Source organism: Eutrigla gurnardus, assembly GCF_963514095.1.
Source record: "Eutrigla gurnardus genome assembly, chromosome: 7".
NCBI lineage: Eukaryota > Metazoa > Chordata > Actinopteri > Perciformes > Triglidae > Eutrigla > Eutrigla gurnardus.
The window spans coordinates 18268885-18282076 of record NC_139921.1 but is presented as its reverse complement, the minus strand read 5'-3'; the positions used below and the strand labels follow the sequence as shown (position 1 = coordinate 18282076).

Below are 13192 nucleotides of genomic sequence, written 5' to 3'. Positions count from 1 at the left end.
CACTGGAAAATAATTTCGGCAAAGAGCTGTTGGAAAATCGTTCAAATATACGTCATACTAGATAAGGTAGGTATGCCCAGCACCTTTAGTTTGGGAGCGTAATAACATTTCCCCCCATACCCGTTTTTTGCTTAGCTTGACAGGTTCTCAATGCTGTACGCCGACTGGTCAAGAGGCCCGTCAGTACTCCGAGCATCTTGTGCAATAACACGTTTGCGAACGCCCTCTAGTGGTTTGTTTGTAACAATGAGGGTTATGTGGGCTACGTAGGTATTTTATCAACCTTCAAGATGAGAATGAGCCATTTGGCTAAATAACCAGTTGCAATATGTCAATAAATACATTATTATGGTTGAAATTTAAGTGTGGTTGAATGAAAATATAATTCCCCAATGAAGCATTTTTTTTTTAGATATTCATAAAATGTATCTCTTTCATAGAGGTCTGTTTTGTCAGGTTACTTTGATGTAGGCTTTAACACGAATTTAGGCCATGGAAATGTGTGTCAAAGCTTAAAACTATCTAATCTATGTATCTCCTTGCGCAGCTGGGGGGGAGGGGGGGTCTACCGCAATGTTTGAATTGGTTTCATATCCATTGTAATAGCATCTAGTTGAAGTACTTTTGGCCTCCTGCTGAGGGCGACACAATCCATGTAATGGAGGCTAAAACGTCTCAGGCACCTACCAAGCCTAAAGCTTTTCTTTCTTTTCTTTTTTTTTAATTATGATTTTTGGACTCCAAGGTCATTTTTGGAGTTTTGCTATGAACAGAATCCCCGATTTGTATAAATGCTTCGTGAAACTTGTCATATTAACATAAGAGTGGAGTGACATTGAATGAGCATTTTGGAAAAACATCTGCATGTGACTCCTACAAGACCAAAGTCAAGCCAAACATGCTGCTGCTTGCACCAACTGTTGTTTGTTGATATGAGTGAAGAGTCATTCATATAATTGTTGAAATGTTTTTTATTTTATTTTAAATATTCCCTTCAAAAATGCCAATATTCAAGTTTTGGAATTGGAAGTAAATACTATATTAAGTACTTAGGCCACATATGTTGTAAATTTAAAGTGTGTAGGCTCATAACTGTTAACTCAATTGAAGACTATCCATCCCAAAATAAAATTGCTGTCAGAGTTGCTGCACAAGTTTGTTTTTTCTTTTTATTTAGTTAATTTACAGTCTCACGAACAAGGCCAGATTTCTTATTCTGATGAGAAGTTAGTCCATATGTTTACATGAGCGCCTCTGGCCCACGGAAGTAACTCCTCCCAGGGAATTAGATGAAACTAGTCACTATCTGTTAAGCATCTCACAGGATATGAGGAAAAATTCCACATAAACATTACCATTCTCAAGAAGAGGCGAGCGAGAAAGATGTTCTCCCTTCTTCGGAGTCCCACATTGACCGGGTCCAGGTTGATAAAAGCCATTCGGCAAAATCGTAGGTCAACCATCTACAGCAAGCCGCCGAAGGAAAAGATTGGACCAATGGTAAGACCTAATATCTTTGTTTGTAGTTGTATGACAACTCAGGTTGTTTGACAGTATCAAAATGTGCTGCTAAAAGGGACTGTGGCAATTTTTACACCTGTGCTCACTGGGGGTTAAACTGCAATTAATCAAATTATGAAGATCATGTTGGCACACAAACAGTGCAACAGTCTTGGGAAGTCAGTATCTGTGGTACTTCACTATATTGCCCCTAATGTGAGGAAATCATGCGGACTGTGCACCCTAGTCTGTAGAGTGGGAGAGATGTTTTATTTATTTCTTACCCATAAGGCACTATGAAGCTTTGGTCTCTGTAAGAGGATCCCATGATGGAACTGCAACATTTAGTGTTTATGCCACTATAAATCTGTTGATCTGTCCTCGGGGACATACACAGGGGCTTTTACAAAACCTGGCTCAGGTTAGGAAAACCAGAGTGCAGAGGGACAAAGGGAATATCGTGGCAGGGCGATATAAATGTGGATCCAAAAATCATTCCTCATGCATTTCTGTTCACGTCCTCATGGACTTTCTTACAGCAATCTTTCTTTGCCATATGTGTGTTTGCTGTGACTCTCTTGGCTCCGGCTGGATGGATCATGCATCACATCCCAGACTACCAGCGGAGATCGCCTCCACGACCCTGACTTCTTCTAGAACTCTGCATTCAGGAAGAAGCCCTGTGCACTGTGTTGGAGTGTTCTTCAATGTGTAAAATGTTGTCAAGTTAAAAATGTGATGATGAAACTGTTTTATTGTATACATAAATATAAAGTATTTAATGTGGTATCTCCTGTATGTTTTATTTCTAACACATTTGGGTTGGACACTAATAAAATAGGATGATTTGCTGACTGATTTGAATGTAGTAATGTATGTACAAAATATTTATATTTGCCCCAGTGCACTAGGATAAACACTAGTAGAAGCACAGGGGTTATTTCAGGGTGCAGTGACAGGGTGTGACTCCCAATCAGCTGGAGATGAGATGGAAATACTCCAACAGTTCTTGGCACAAACTTTAATAATGGGAAGGGGCTGTCAGTGGTTCAGACCCTCAGGTCTGTTTATCTTTCAGTTTGTTGCACCTAGAAAAGGATGCAGTACTTTATTATAGGCCTTTAAATGGTATGTAAGTACATTTGTAGATTAAAAAAACGCCATCATAATTAACTTTTCAAGACCTCCAGGTGATTAATGATATTCAAATAACAAACCAGTTGTCATTGTTTTATTCTACCAAAATTAGGAACAAAGGAGAAATGAGCAAATCCTAAAACTTCAATACAAAAAAAAATATGCAAAGATATAAATCTCTCTTCTACACGTCACGATAATGTGACAACCATCTGTTGCATGTTGTGTCTTTAATATGCAGCAGATGCACAAATGCATATATAAATAGGCAAATCCGCCGATTCCCCCTCGTACGGGCCAATCACCAGTTCAAACAGGACTACGGGGTTGTTGGAAATCTTGAATGACAATTTGTCAAAGGCGGATCAGTCCATTTGGAAAGGTGCGCTGTGGCAGATGTAGATCAAAATTCCTCTCCGTAACCGACATCATAAAACCCTTCAAAATAAAAACAGCCTCACAAAATTGGCTCTTCGTTTTAATTCTGCAAAAAAAGGGACCGCAGCACCGCTAAAAAGCCGCGGTGTATAAATCCATCGCGCAGAGTGGTACAATCAAGCCGAGCCTGGGCTGCAAGGGGGGTATGTTCACTTTTTCACGACCGAGGCAAACACAACGCCGGAGAGGAGAAAAAAAAAACCACTAAAACAATTGACAGTCTGGGTTTTATGTTTCCCCAAGTGTCTGCGAAATGTCTACGAAGGCGGAGCAGTGTAAGTACGGCTGTGTGTGCGTGTGTTTCACCTGTCTTGTCGGTGGGGAGGTTTGGGGAACTGGAAATGTGAATTTTTGTTTGAACCAAGAAAAGCGAACGAGGGGAGCTGTCCTTGGTGATGAAACCGCGGTTGCCATGGCAGGTTGCAACACGTCCCTCTCACTGCAGAGGCTGGCCGGAGGGCTGCTCGCGCACAGGAAGCCGCTGTGTATTTCTCGGCATGTTAAGGGAAAAAAGCAATTTAATGGCCGCGTCGTCATGTTATCTCTTTCATGTTTTGATTGACGCGGCTGAATGAGGCGCGTGCTAAAAAAGAAGAAGAAGAAGAAGCGAGGCATATGGTCTCAAGGTCGACCTGACTGATTTTTTACTGAACAATATGGTGGCAATAGATTGATCAATAATGTGGTTTGATCACACCGTCCTGAAGGCTGTTGTTCATTTCCCCCTCATACCTCCGATTGAAACAGGTGGAAAGCAGCCTCTATCTTCACATCCTCTTACATGTCACTGAATGATCTCCGCACACTTTGATTCAGATATTGCTCGCTATGATTATTTAAAAAATTAATCTGGGGTCGAGCTTGCTGTTTGAGGCTTCCATTTCGATTGGATAAAAGTTGTGTCGTTGTGGTCAAGATGAAAGAATGAATCCGGCTAGTAGCCTATCAGAAAAAATGACAACACCGAAAAACTTGCTGCTATTTTTTAATTTTAGCTAATTTATTACTGCATTTAGGCATCAAATGTGTTTAAAAAAATATAATAATGTGTCTAATTTGTCTAGATTTAAGAACCACGCATGCTCAAAGCCTGCAGCTGTTATTTTTATTTTGGGGTTTGTCATTTACAGGTCAGGATGGAAGCTAAACACCACTTCCCAAAGTCACAGAAAATGGGTCAGCGATCACCCGCTCCAACTTAATTTAACTCTTATTCAACCAAATAAAAAATAACACATCCGTACCAAAACAGAATAACCTGAGGGAGAAGTTTAACACAAGGGGGTCATTGCTGAAATGTCCCTCAGTATCATCTGTGAAGGGATGAGTAAGCCTTCGCTCATGGCTCACGCTGACTGCGTTTTCCCCCAGTTTGTCATGGGACTTGAACTGACAACCTTTTGTACATGAGCTTGTTTCTGTAAGCAATAGGTTGCTACGTCCTCTAGGGTTTCCCGTGACCTAACTGCTGTACCAAAAAGGTCACCTGCTGAAGGCCAGAGAGCCATGGGAACACAGCTTCTTTGTTTAACTAGATAATTGGAGCATCCGTGTTGCATCGCATGAAGCCTTTCATGAGTCTTAGCTGAAAAACAACAACAAACACAGCTTAATGCATGTTCTGCCTCATCTGTGTACTCAGATTCCTGTCGTAGTCTCACTCGTGTTGATTTGCCTGTTACTCTGCTCTTTATTTTGTCTAGTTGCCTCTAAGATACGATACTTGCAAGAGTATCACAACCGTGTGCAACACAATATTTACCCTGTGCCCTCCGGAACAGACATTGCAAACACACTGAAATACTTTTCCCAAACCCTGCTCAGGTAAGTACCCTGCTCTGGAGCCAACAGGTGAAGTAACAGACTGTAGAATGTTTGATATTTAGCTTCCTCCTCGGTCAGACGAGGGAACTTACGGCAGGTTGACACAGTTTCTGAAAGGGGTGACGGTGCCTTCGTTAAGTGGATGATATGAATATAGCGTGTGAAGAGGAAAAGAAGGAAGATAGAGCAGATTTCCTGTGGTGTTGTTTTTAAAGAAGCAGTGGAGATGGACAACTCAGTGATGTTTATTGATTCAGTGGCCGCCTGCTAAATGAACGCGTCCCTGGGGCGGCCTGTTGTGTCCTTCCCAGAGGGGGGGCCGGTGGAGGGCAGATCCTCCAGCTCTGCAGTTGCAGGGTCAGCCTAATCCCCCGGGTGCTGTGAAAGCCCGAGGAAGGAACAGCATGTTATTTCCTCCTCCAACACAGGTCAAGTAGGCAGCCATTTTGGACACATATTATTTCGCTATGTGTCATGTCCCCGTTTCTCCAGATGGAGCTTCTTTCCATATCAAAGTACGCTGCAGTGACAGGATATTTTTGGTATGTCACATGGTTGGTTTATTCCTACTGCTGGCTGGCTTCACAGAAAGTATTAGCACTGTCCAAATGTTTCAGCCAATTTACAAAAAGGATGGGATTGCTGGTGGTTGAACTTGTAAACCCCACTTGTATTATCAGCTTAGGGTGCAAGTTATTTGAGATTGGCATATGGCCTCAATTCTACACTTTATGCCTCATCCCCATACGGATTATTCCATGCTGAGTGATGCTCCTAGAGTATCCTGGTTGCTTTGTGCTTAGCCTTTGCTGAATGGCTCTCCAGCTCCAGCGGCTACTGTGCTGTTTTAAACTTAGCCTTTCATATTTCTTTGTCACAGATGGAGCATGACATGGGTGACGACTGTGAGAATCTGTGGTAACTCAGGTGACGGTTTTGTCTCTGAGGGGCAGGGTCATTCTAATGCGAAAGGAACTGCTTGCCATTATGCCAATATTAACAGATGCTGGATATTGTCCCGAAGCAGAGCCTCTTAGCCTCAGATATGCAGAACAAGTAATTCTCCCCACCATTAGAGGGGTCTGGTTATCTCAGCAGGGAGCGCAGGATTATCCATACACCTGTGCCTTCTGAAGCCCGGGGTGAAGAAGGAAAGCAAAAGGAATATGCCAAAAGAAAAGAGAAGGAGAAAGTGGGAGTAGTGAGCCTTGAAAAGTGGAGCAGGCATGTGTCACGTTCCTGAAAAGAAAAGCAGAAATGGCCAAAGGAGGTGGTTGCTGATTCATGCACCGATTTTTAGGTTCAGCGCAGGTCAGGTGCAGAACAAGAAAAGCATGAGGAATTACGTTCTTCTGTTTTCTGACAACAACATATGCCTCCTTAAAGATGGGACACAGCGTTGTCATAGTTCTGCAAGTCAGATTGAGCTCTGTGCATCGGTGAGCCAAGCTGACTTCATGCCAAACTGCATCACTCTGAGAAAAATGACTGTAGGGAGCAGACGTCGTATTTACGGTAGTGTTGTTTAGATGTGGTTTTCTCGAATTCTGTAAACAAAGGAAGTCGGATTGTGCTTTGCTGTTACACACATAGTCAACGGCTTTGTATTGACAGTGCAGGGTTTGACAGTCAACGTATGTCATGTGTCCGTATCAGTGCATTTCTACATGTGTTTTATGTGTCGTATGTAGTTTCCCGTGTCGTCTGTATGTGTGTGTGTGTGTGTCTTTGTGGGTGTGAGCGTGTCTGTTTATCTCTATGTTCATTGTTTAAAGTAATGATGTTTTTCTATATGAGAAATGGGCAGTGAAAAAGTCATACTCTGAGATGCGGTCTGTTGTTGTGAGTCATTCCTGTTGATAATAACGTAGCTTTAAGATTCCATCTACACGGACTCAAATCTTACAGAGTATAACTTTGAGGGGATGAGTCAGAAAATGTTACATTCTCCTGTTGACAGTAGAAACTGTTAAGCTAAATGCTGAAATCTAATGTTATGTTTCAAAACATCTTGAAATCCCCTTTCTCACTCGCCGAGAATGCTGTAACTCTACTTTTTGAGTGACCTTTCAAAATAAATAGATAAAAAAAAAAAAATACATCCGAATTTATAATCTGGGCTCTCTTGATAAATCCCAATCATTTGCCTGATAGAACAGCTTAGCTCTTTAATAATGTGCAGTGAAAAAGAGCAATGCTCTCTGGCCCCTCCTTCCCCCTCCTCCACCCTAGATGCTCCACACTCAACCCCCCGACTAGTTTTTCCTTTTGTTTTTCCTCTCTTAAAAGGGAATATGTCCACCACCTTCCCCAGGGGACAGCAAACACAATTGTCCATCCTGCATTAGCTCACAAACATAATGCTACCAGTCATCTCCCCCTGATACAACCTATTCCTTTGTCATTATAGTTTCTCCTCTACCGTAGATTAGTTGTTACATTTATTTTAGAAACCTGAATCCATATGCCTGTTGGATCTCATTATTTCTTCTGATGATACTGATACAGTATCATAATGTATGCATACGGACATTATTTCTCTGGTGCAATAAACATGTGCTGTGACCTAGGAGCACTTGATCTAACCTCACACACATGTTTATTACTGGCTGAAGCATGTTTCAAAAGTGTCACCTCTGTATTTTCCCGAACCAATTTGGTGTCACTCCCATCCTTGACAGCCCCACTAAAGACAAGGAAATTTCTTTTTTTTTTTTCTTCTTCTTCTTTTTTTTTTTTTTTTTTTATTCCACGGCTCATTGGCCTTTTTGCATGGTAGCCTCTGACCGTGCTGATTGGAAGATGGCAGCCATCGAGGGACAGTCATTTTGCACTGTGCCTTTTTGGAGAAGTATGGGGTTGCCACTGAAAACATGCCATTTTTTATATTTTTGCTCCTTGTCACCAGATACGCATGAGATGCAGTGATCATTGCAGTTTGTGCTCATGTTTTTTTTGTTTTCCAAGTGCAAAGATAGGCAAAATGAGTTAAATTGAATTCAAGTCACTCTGAACAGACAAAGCAGGGAAAAATTGCCCGTGCCTTCAGTGAAACAGTCAAATAGTGAGACACTGCATCCTATGTGGGGTTTATCTGGGTTTGTTTTTTTCTATTTACGCTGTCTCTGTAGTGCCATTTCAATGTAATGTGCTGTTTTTTTGTGTCTTTGTTGTCTCTTTTTTTCCCTTGTTCCCCTCCCCTACCCTCCCTCCCCTCCCCTCCCGCCCCGGAGCAGCATTCTGTCCCGCACAGGCAGGAAGGAGAACCAGGAAGCTTCCAATTTGGCCGTGCCCATGACCATGTGTCTTTTTCCTGTGCCATTCCCACTCACCCCATCTCTAAGACCACAAGTCAGTTCCATCAACCCTACAGTTACTCGCTCCCTCCTTTACAGCGTTCTGCGCGATGCCCCGTCAGACCGCGGGGGGCAGGGGCAGCAGAGTCGGGACGCTCAGCTCTCAGAGTACCCCTCTCTGGACTATCAGGGCCTCTATGTGACCCTCGTGACCCTGCTTGACCTGGTGCCCCTGCTGCAGCATGGTCAGCATGGTGAGTCAAGGCCCAGTGCACCACTGTTTGTCATCATCATCCCCGAGCCGTCTGGCCTGCATGAAGCCACTGCTGCTTTTTTGGCCTCTTTTGTAACTGGAGGAGAGAAGTCCTGCTGAGGATCTTGAGGGATGCATGGGGTGATTGGGAGCACGCTGGATCCTCTCAACTTAATCGTTCATAAGCCATTGGATACACCAGACATAGGCCTTCTCTTCTGTGTATCATACTTGACTGCATGTGTGTTATGTAAAGTGGGAGAAATGTTTTACTTATGTTGTCATGTGCAAATATGGGTTAAATGTATAACACATATAGGCAAATGTAATGTTTTATTTTCTACATCTGAGAATGACTTATTTGCACACTGTTGTCACCGGGCTAAAGGCTGCATAACAGTCAGTGCTCCTGTTTTTCTTGAATATTTTACCACTGTTATAAAAAGCTCAAAAGCATGAAAACCCATCTCCTTGACTAGAATGCTCTACTTTTCCTTAAGGCAAATTGTACTTCACTGGCTTTTAAAGGAAGCTCACTGCCCTCAGCTGAAGCTCATATTCCAAATGTTCTCTCTTTTTCTTTAATTGTTATGCTGTGATAATATATACGACATTTAAAGACTGCATTTTTAATGTAACTGATATCTGTGGCTGCATACAGTATGTGAATACTGTATGTACCCTTAATTGAATGAGTGTCTGTGTATCTCTGTCTTTTTTTTTTTTGCCTTTTCCCTTTCTCACCAGATCTGGGACAGTCCATATTTTACACAACAACTTGCCTCCTGCCCTTTCTCAGTGATGATATTCTCAGCACTTTGCCCTATACTATGATCTCCACTTTAGCCACATTTCCCCCTTTCCTCCACAAAGACATCATTGAGTACCTGAGCACCTCCTTCCTCCCCATGGCTATATGTGAGTATGGTTGTAGTACAATTTAGACAAACACTTCACTTCCCATCATAATGAAACAGCACCTTTATGGTGGGTTACATTTGATTTATTAAATGTATTTCAGCTATTTATTTATTAAATGTTATTTTTATGAAATATACAGTATACTACCTTAAACAAGGCGTTAAAGTGAAGTTTATTCTTTCTCTCGCTCTTCTTTGCTTATCTGTAGTGGGCTCCACTCGGAGGGAGGGGGGAGTCCCGGCCTATGTCAATCTGTCTGCCTCTTCTATGCTAATGATTGCAATGCAGTACACCACAAATCCAGGTAAACCAGATGCAAGCAAATATTGCCAAATATTACCAAAAATGTAATTAGGTGTAGTATGGCTCACTCCTTAAGATGGTTTCTTCTTCTTTCTAGTGTATCACTGTCAGTTATTGGAGTGTCTAATGAAGCACAAACAGGAAGTGTGGAAGGTAGGAAAATGAAAATGGTATTCATTTGTTCAATTACTGCCCCTGTCTTCTGGAAACTTTAATATTAATATTTATACTTTAATTTAATTAACCCTCATGACAAATAAGTGCAATCTTATATTTTAAGTATTTTTTGTAGTCCCTTAAATAAAACTAGGTTTTTTTGTTTCCTTACAAAAAAACATTTAGGTACCTTTTTAATATTTTAATTAATTAATTTGATTTCATATTTAATTTTATTATTTATCAGGTCATTTTTTTTACACACTGGAATTGTGCAAGAAATGGGGTGACTGTTCAATCTACAATCAAATTCTAATTAAATGCAATCTCTAAGCATATGATATCATGTTAAGAAACCTTCAAGAAGTTGCCTTCCAATTATTAGTATGCAAATATAAAATATTGCACTTTGTAATTACTGTTGATGTGTATACTGTGTACAGGACCTTCTTTATGTCATATCCTATGGTCCATCCCAAGTAAAGCCTCCAGCTGTGCAGATGCTGTTTCATTACTGGCCCAACCTGAAGCCGCCAGGAGCCATCAGTGAATATAGGGGGCTTCAGTACACAGGTCTGATTCTTATAATATCACATCTTGACCTCGAACTGACTGAAAGTCTAACGAATCGTCCGTTTTCTCCTTTTCTCCTCTCCGACTCCAAATTCTTCAATTTCCTGGACCAGCCTGGAACCCCATCCACTGTCAACATATTGAGTGCCACAATGCTATCAATAAACCTGCTGTCAAGGTGACTTTAGTCTTTAAAAAACGTACATCACGGGTACATTGATTGCTATTGGATCCCTCATCCCTTTACGTCCACAATGTCTTATTATGTTATAGCTGCAAGTAGATAGATTAGCAGCCCACGTTGTATTTTAAAAGCTGCTCCCCTTGAGAACGTCTCGGGGAATGCACATGGTATGTGCCAGATTGCCTTGCCAAGCTCAACCGTGCGTGCCGGCTTGTTTGCTTTTGTGAGCCCCCTTGGTAAATAAATCAGGGCATGCCTGGGCAGCTATGGGAGTAGGGTAATGATATCAGCTTCTATGCTACTTTACACCAGTCTCTGCTGTTGTGGCTCTGGCTTCCTCCTCTCTGCCTGCCTTTACTCAACTGTGCTCAAAACTGACAAATAGAGTTTGAACAGGGGCACGGACAGGGGCCGGATTTCAATTACCACAAGCAGGGAGGGGGTACGGGGGGGGAGGGGGGCTTAATTGGAATCGGTGACCCCGTGCAGCCCTTGAGGAAAGGGCGGCATCAAGTGAGCACAGTAAATTACAGTGCACCAGGTTTACTACAGGGCCAGGCACAGGTTGCAAGAGAACAGAGTGCAGCATATGCACGCAGCCATCCACACAGAAGCATGGGGAGATGGGTATAGGTTCAAGGTTCAAGGTGTCACATGGTTTCTTGGGCAATGTTATGATATACTACCTGCGGAGAGTACTTTATGAGAGGGACAATTCAGGGAGTATTCAGGAAAGAGGAGGGATTATTTCTTTCCTTTCTGCTGGAGGGTGGTTTTTGGAGAATGTAGGAGGGTCTTTATGGATTGAACGTTTCAGAGAGCACATCATTTGTCACTTTTCTAGAGCAACTCCCTCCAGGACTTTATTTTACAGTGAACACATTGGCAGCTCTTGGTTCAAAAATGAAGAAAATCTGGAATATTTGTTAAACGGGGATGCATCGTTTGGTTCATTTTTATTCAACTTCAATTGGTGGCTATTCCATTAACAAGGTTTAATTTGGAATTCACCATCTTTATGCACTTTTGATTAATAGTGGCTAAATTCTGTGGACCAATTCCATAGTGTTATATTACTTTTTTGAAATTTGAAGCACACCTCGATAACTTATGTACAGTCCTTAAATGAGCAGATATGGTTTCCTCTTGTTTGTATGAAAATAAAACCACAAAATATCATCACTTTTTGAATACCACATCCATAATCTAACACTACCTGTCTCACTCTGCAGATGTGTATAGATCCTACTCTTTCTGTTGCCCTGGGAGACAAGCCCCCTCCTCTTTATATATGCGAGGAGTGCAGCCAGAGGATAGCAGGGTAAGCATCTCTTTCACCTCTTTCCTCCATTCCTCAGATTCTCCTCCTCCTGCAATAATATGTCATTCAAAACATACACCTACTGCATGCCTCGTTATTTCTCACCTTAACCCAGGGGAAATACATCACCATGGTTACATAATTCCCTCCACTGATAATGAGATCATCAGCATGAAACCACGCAGTCACTTGTTTCTCTTTTCTCCAGCGTGTGCGAAGCATGTTATAATTGCATGGTTTTGTATTTTCTTTGATATTGAGGAAAGTATAAATTATTTTGTGTTGTAAGGTTGAGACTGCTGTGATGTTGAGTTTGCCTATAAATGAAGCATTGTTTATACATTTCTTTGACCTTTTCAGAGACCATGCTGAATGGCTCGTTGATGTACTCCTGCCCCAAGGTGAGCGTTCACGAATAAACAGGTGTTTGGGTGTCTCTCAGTCACAGACAATGAAATATACAGTAAATAGGACATACAGGAAATATATATTTGGCATAATGTACAATATAAAGAAAGGGTTTGAAGCATCATAATATGACAAATAGGTTTAGAATAGGTACACATGTTAGTCCTTTCACTATGCTTATCTTATAGCCATTATAAAGTAATATAAATGAATATAGAACTAATTCTTGTCATATTTAATGTATAAAAGCTGTAAAAGTTTTCGGGGAAGTTATCATTTCAGCATATATCCAATGAAATATATGACTCATTTTAAGAAGCTACTTCTGTTGTCTGCAAATTGAAAATTTTTGTTGATTTGTCATTGCAGCGGAGATTTCTGCCATTTGTCAAAAGAAGGTAAGTGTATTTGTGCTGCAGCTGCCACACTCTCTCATCCCCTCATATTTATTGTGATTGATCCCATTACAGCATGATGTCTTATTGAACATGATCTAATGCTTCTCCATATTTAGGACTAATAACAGTTGCAATGATTTGTTGTTACAGATTAACCTCACTGTATTTTTAAGAATAATGGATCAGCCTTGAATACAATTCAAACACAAGATTCAGATCACTTATCTTATAGTCTTATCACTTAAAACAGAATTAAATGTTAACCTTGTGGAAGACATTTCATCTACTATCACTACTACCTGTGATACATAGCAAGGTCGTCTATTTATGTACCTGACATAAAGGCCATATCATTTCAAATGAAGCTGCTGGTGCGTGTTGTTTGTTCGCCGTTGGTGGACGTGCTGCTGTGAGGGCCAGGGCTCCCTGCTGGTTTCCAGGGAGACACCAGGAAAACTGAGTGTGAGATGATCTCAGGTA

The 13192-nt window shown here is 41.4% G+C and overlaps 1 protein-coding gene and 1 long non-coding RNA gene across 7 annotated transcripts in view; both read left to right on the top strand.

The window, feature by feature from the left end:
- The first annotated feature begins 1363 nt into the window (after nt 1–1363).
- On the top strand, nt 1364–2287 carry LOC311015565. Its single transcript, XR_014597364.1, has 2 exons — nt 1364–1500; nt 2116–2287. It is a non-coding gene; the product is annotated as an uncharacterized lncRNA (long non-coding RNA).
- Nucleotides 2288–3223: 936 nt separating this feature from the next.
- The window catches only part of unc79 (unc-79 homolog, NALCN channel complex subunit), a 30037-nt gene continuing 20068 nt past the window's right edge, over nt 3224–13192 (top strand). For all 6 annotated transcript variants that reach the window (XM_084012877.1, XM_084012875.1, XM_084012874.1 and 3 more), the window contains exons 1-11: nt 3224–3350; nt 4779–4899; nt 8136–8449; nt 9196–9366; nt 9578–9673; nt 9770–9825; nt 10272–10401; nt 10515–10579; nt 11818–11906; nt 12267–12307; nt 12684–12712. In XM_084012877.1, coding sequence (XP_083869003.1) covers nt 3329–3350; nt 4779–4899; nt 8136–8449; nt 9196–9366; nt 9578–9673; nt 9770–9825; nt 10272–10401; nt 10515–10579; nt 11818–11906; nt 12267–12307; nt 12684–12712 — 1134 coding nt within the window. In that variant the 5' untranslated portion in view covers nt 3224–3328. The remainder of the gene's footprint in view (nt 3351–4778; nt 4900–8135; nt 8450–9195; nt 9367–9577; nt 9674–9769; nt 9826–10271; nt 10402–10514; nt 10580–11817; nt 11907–12266; nt 12308–12683; nt 12713–13192) is intronic.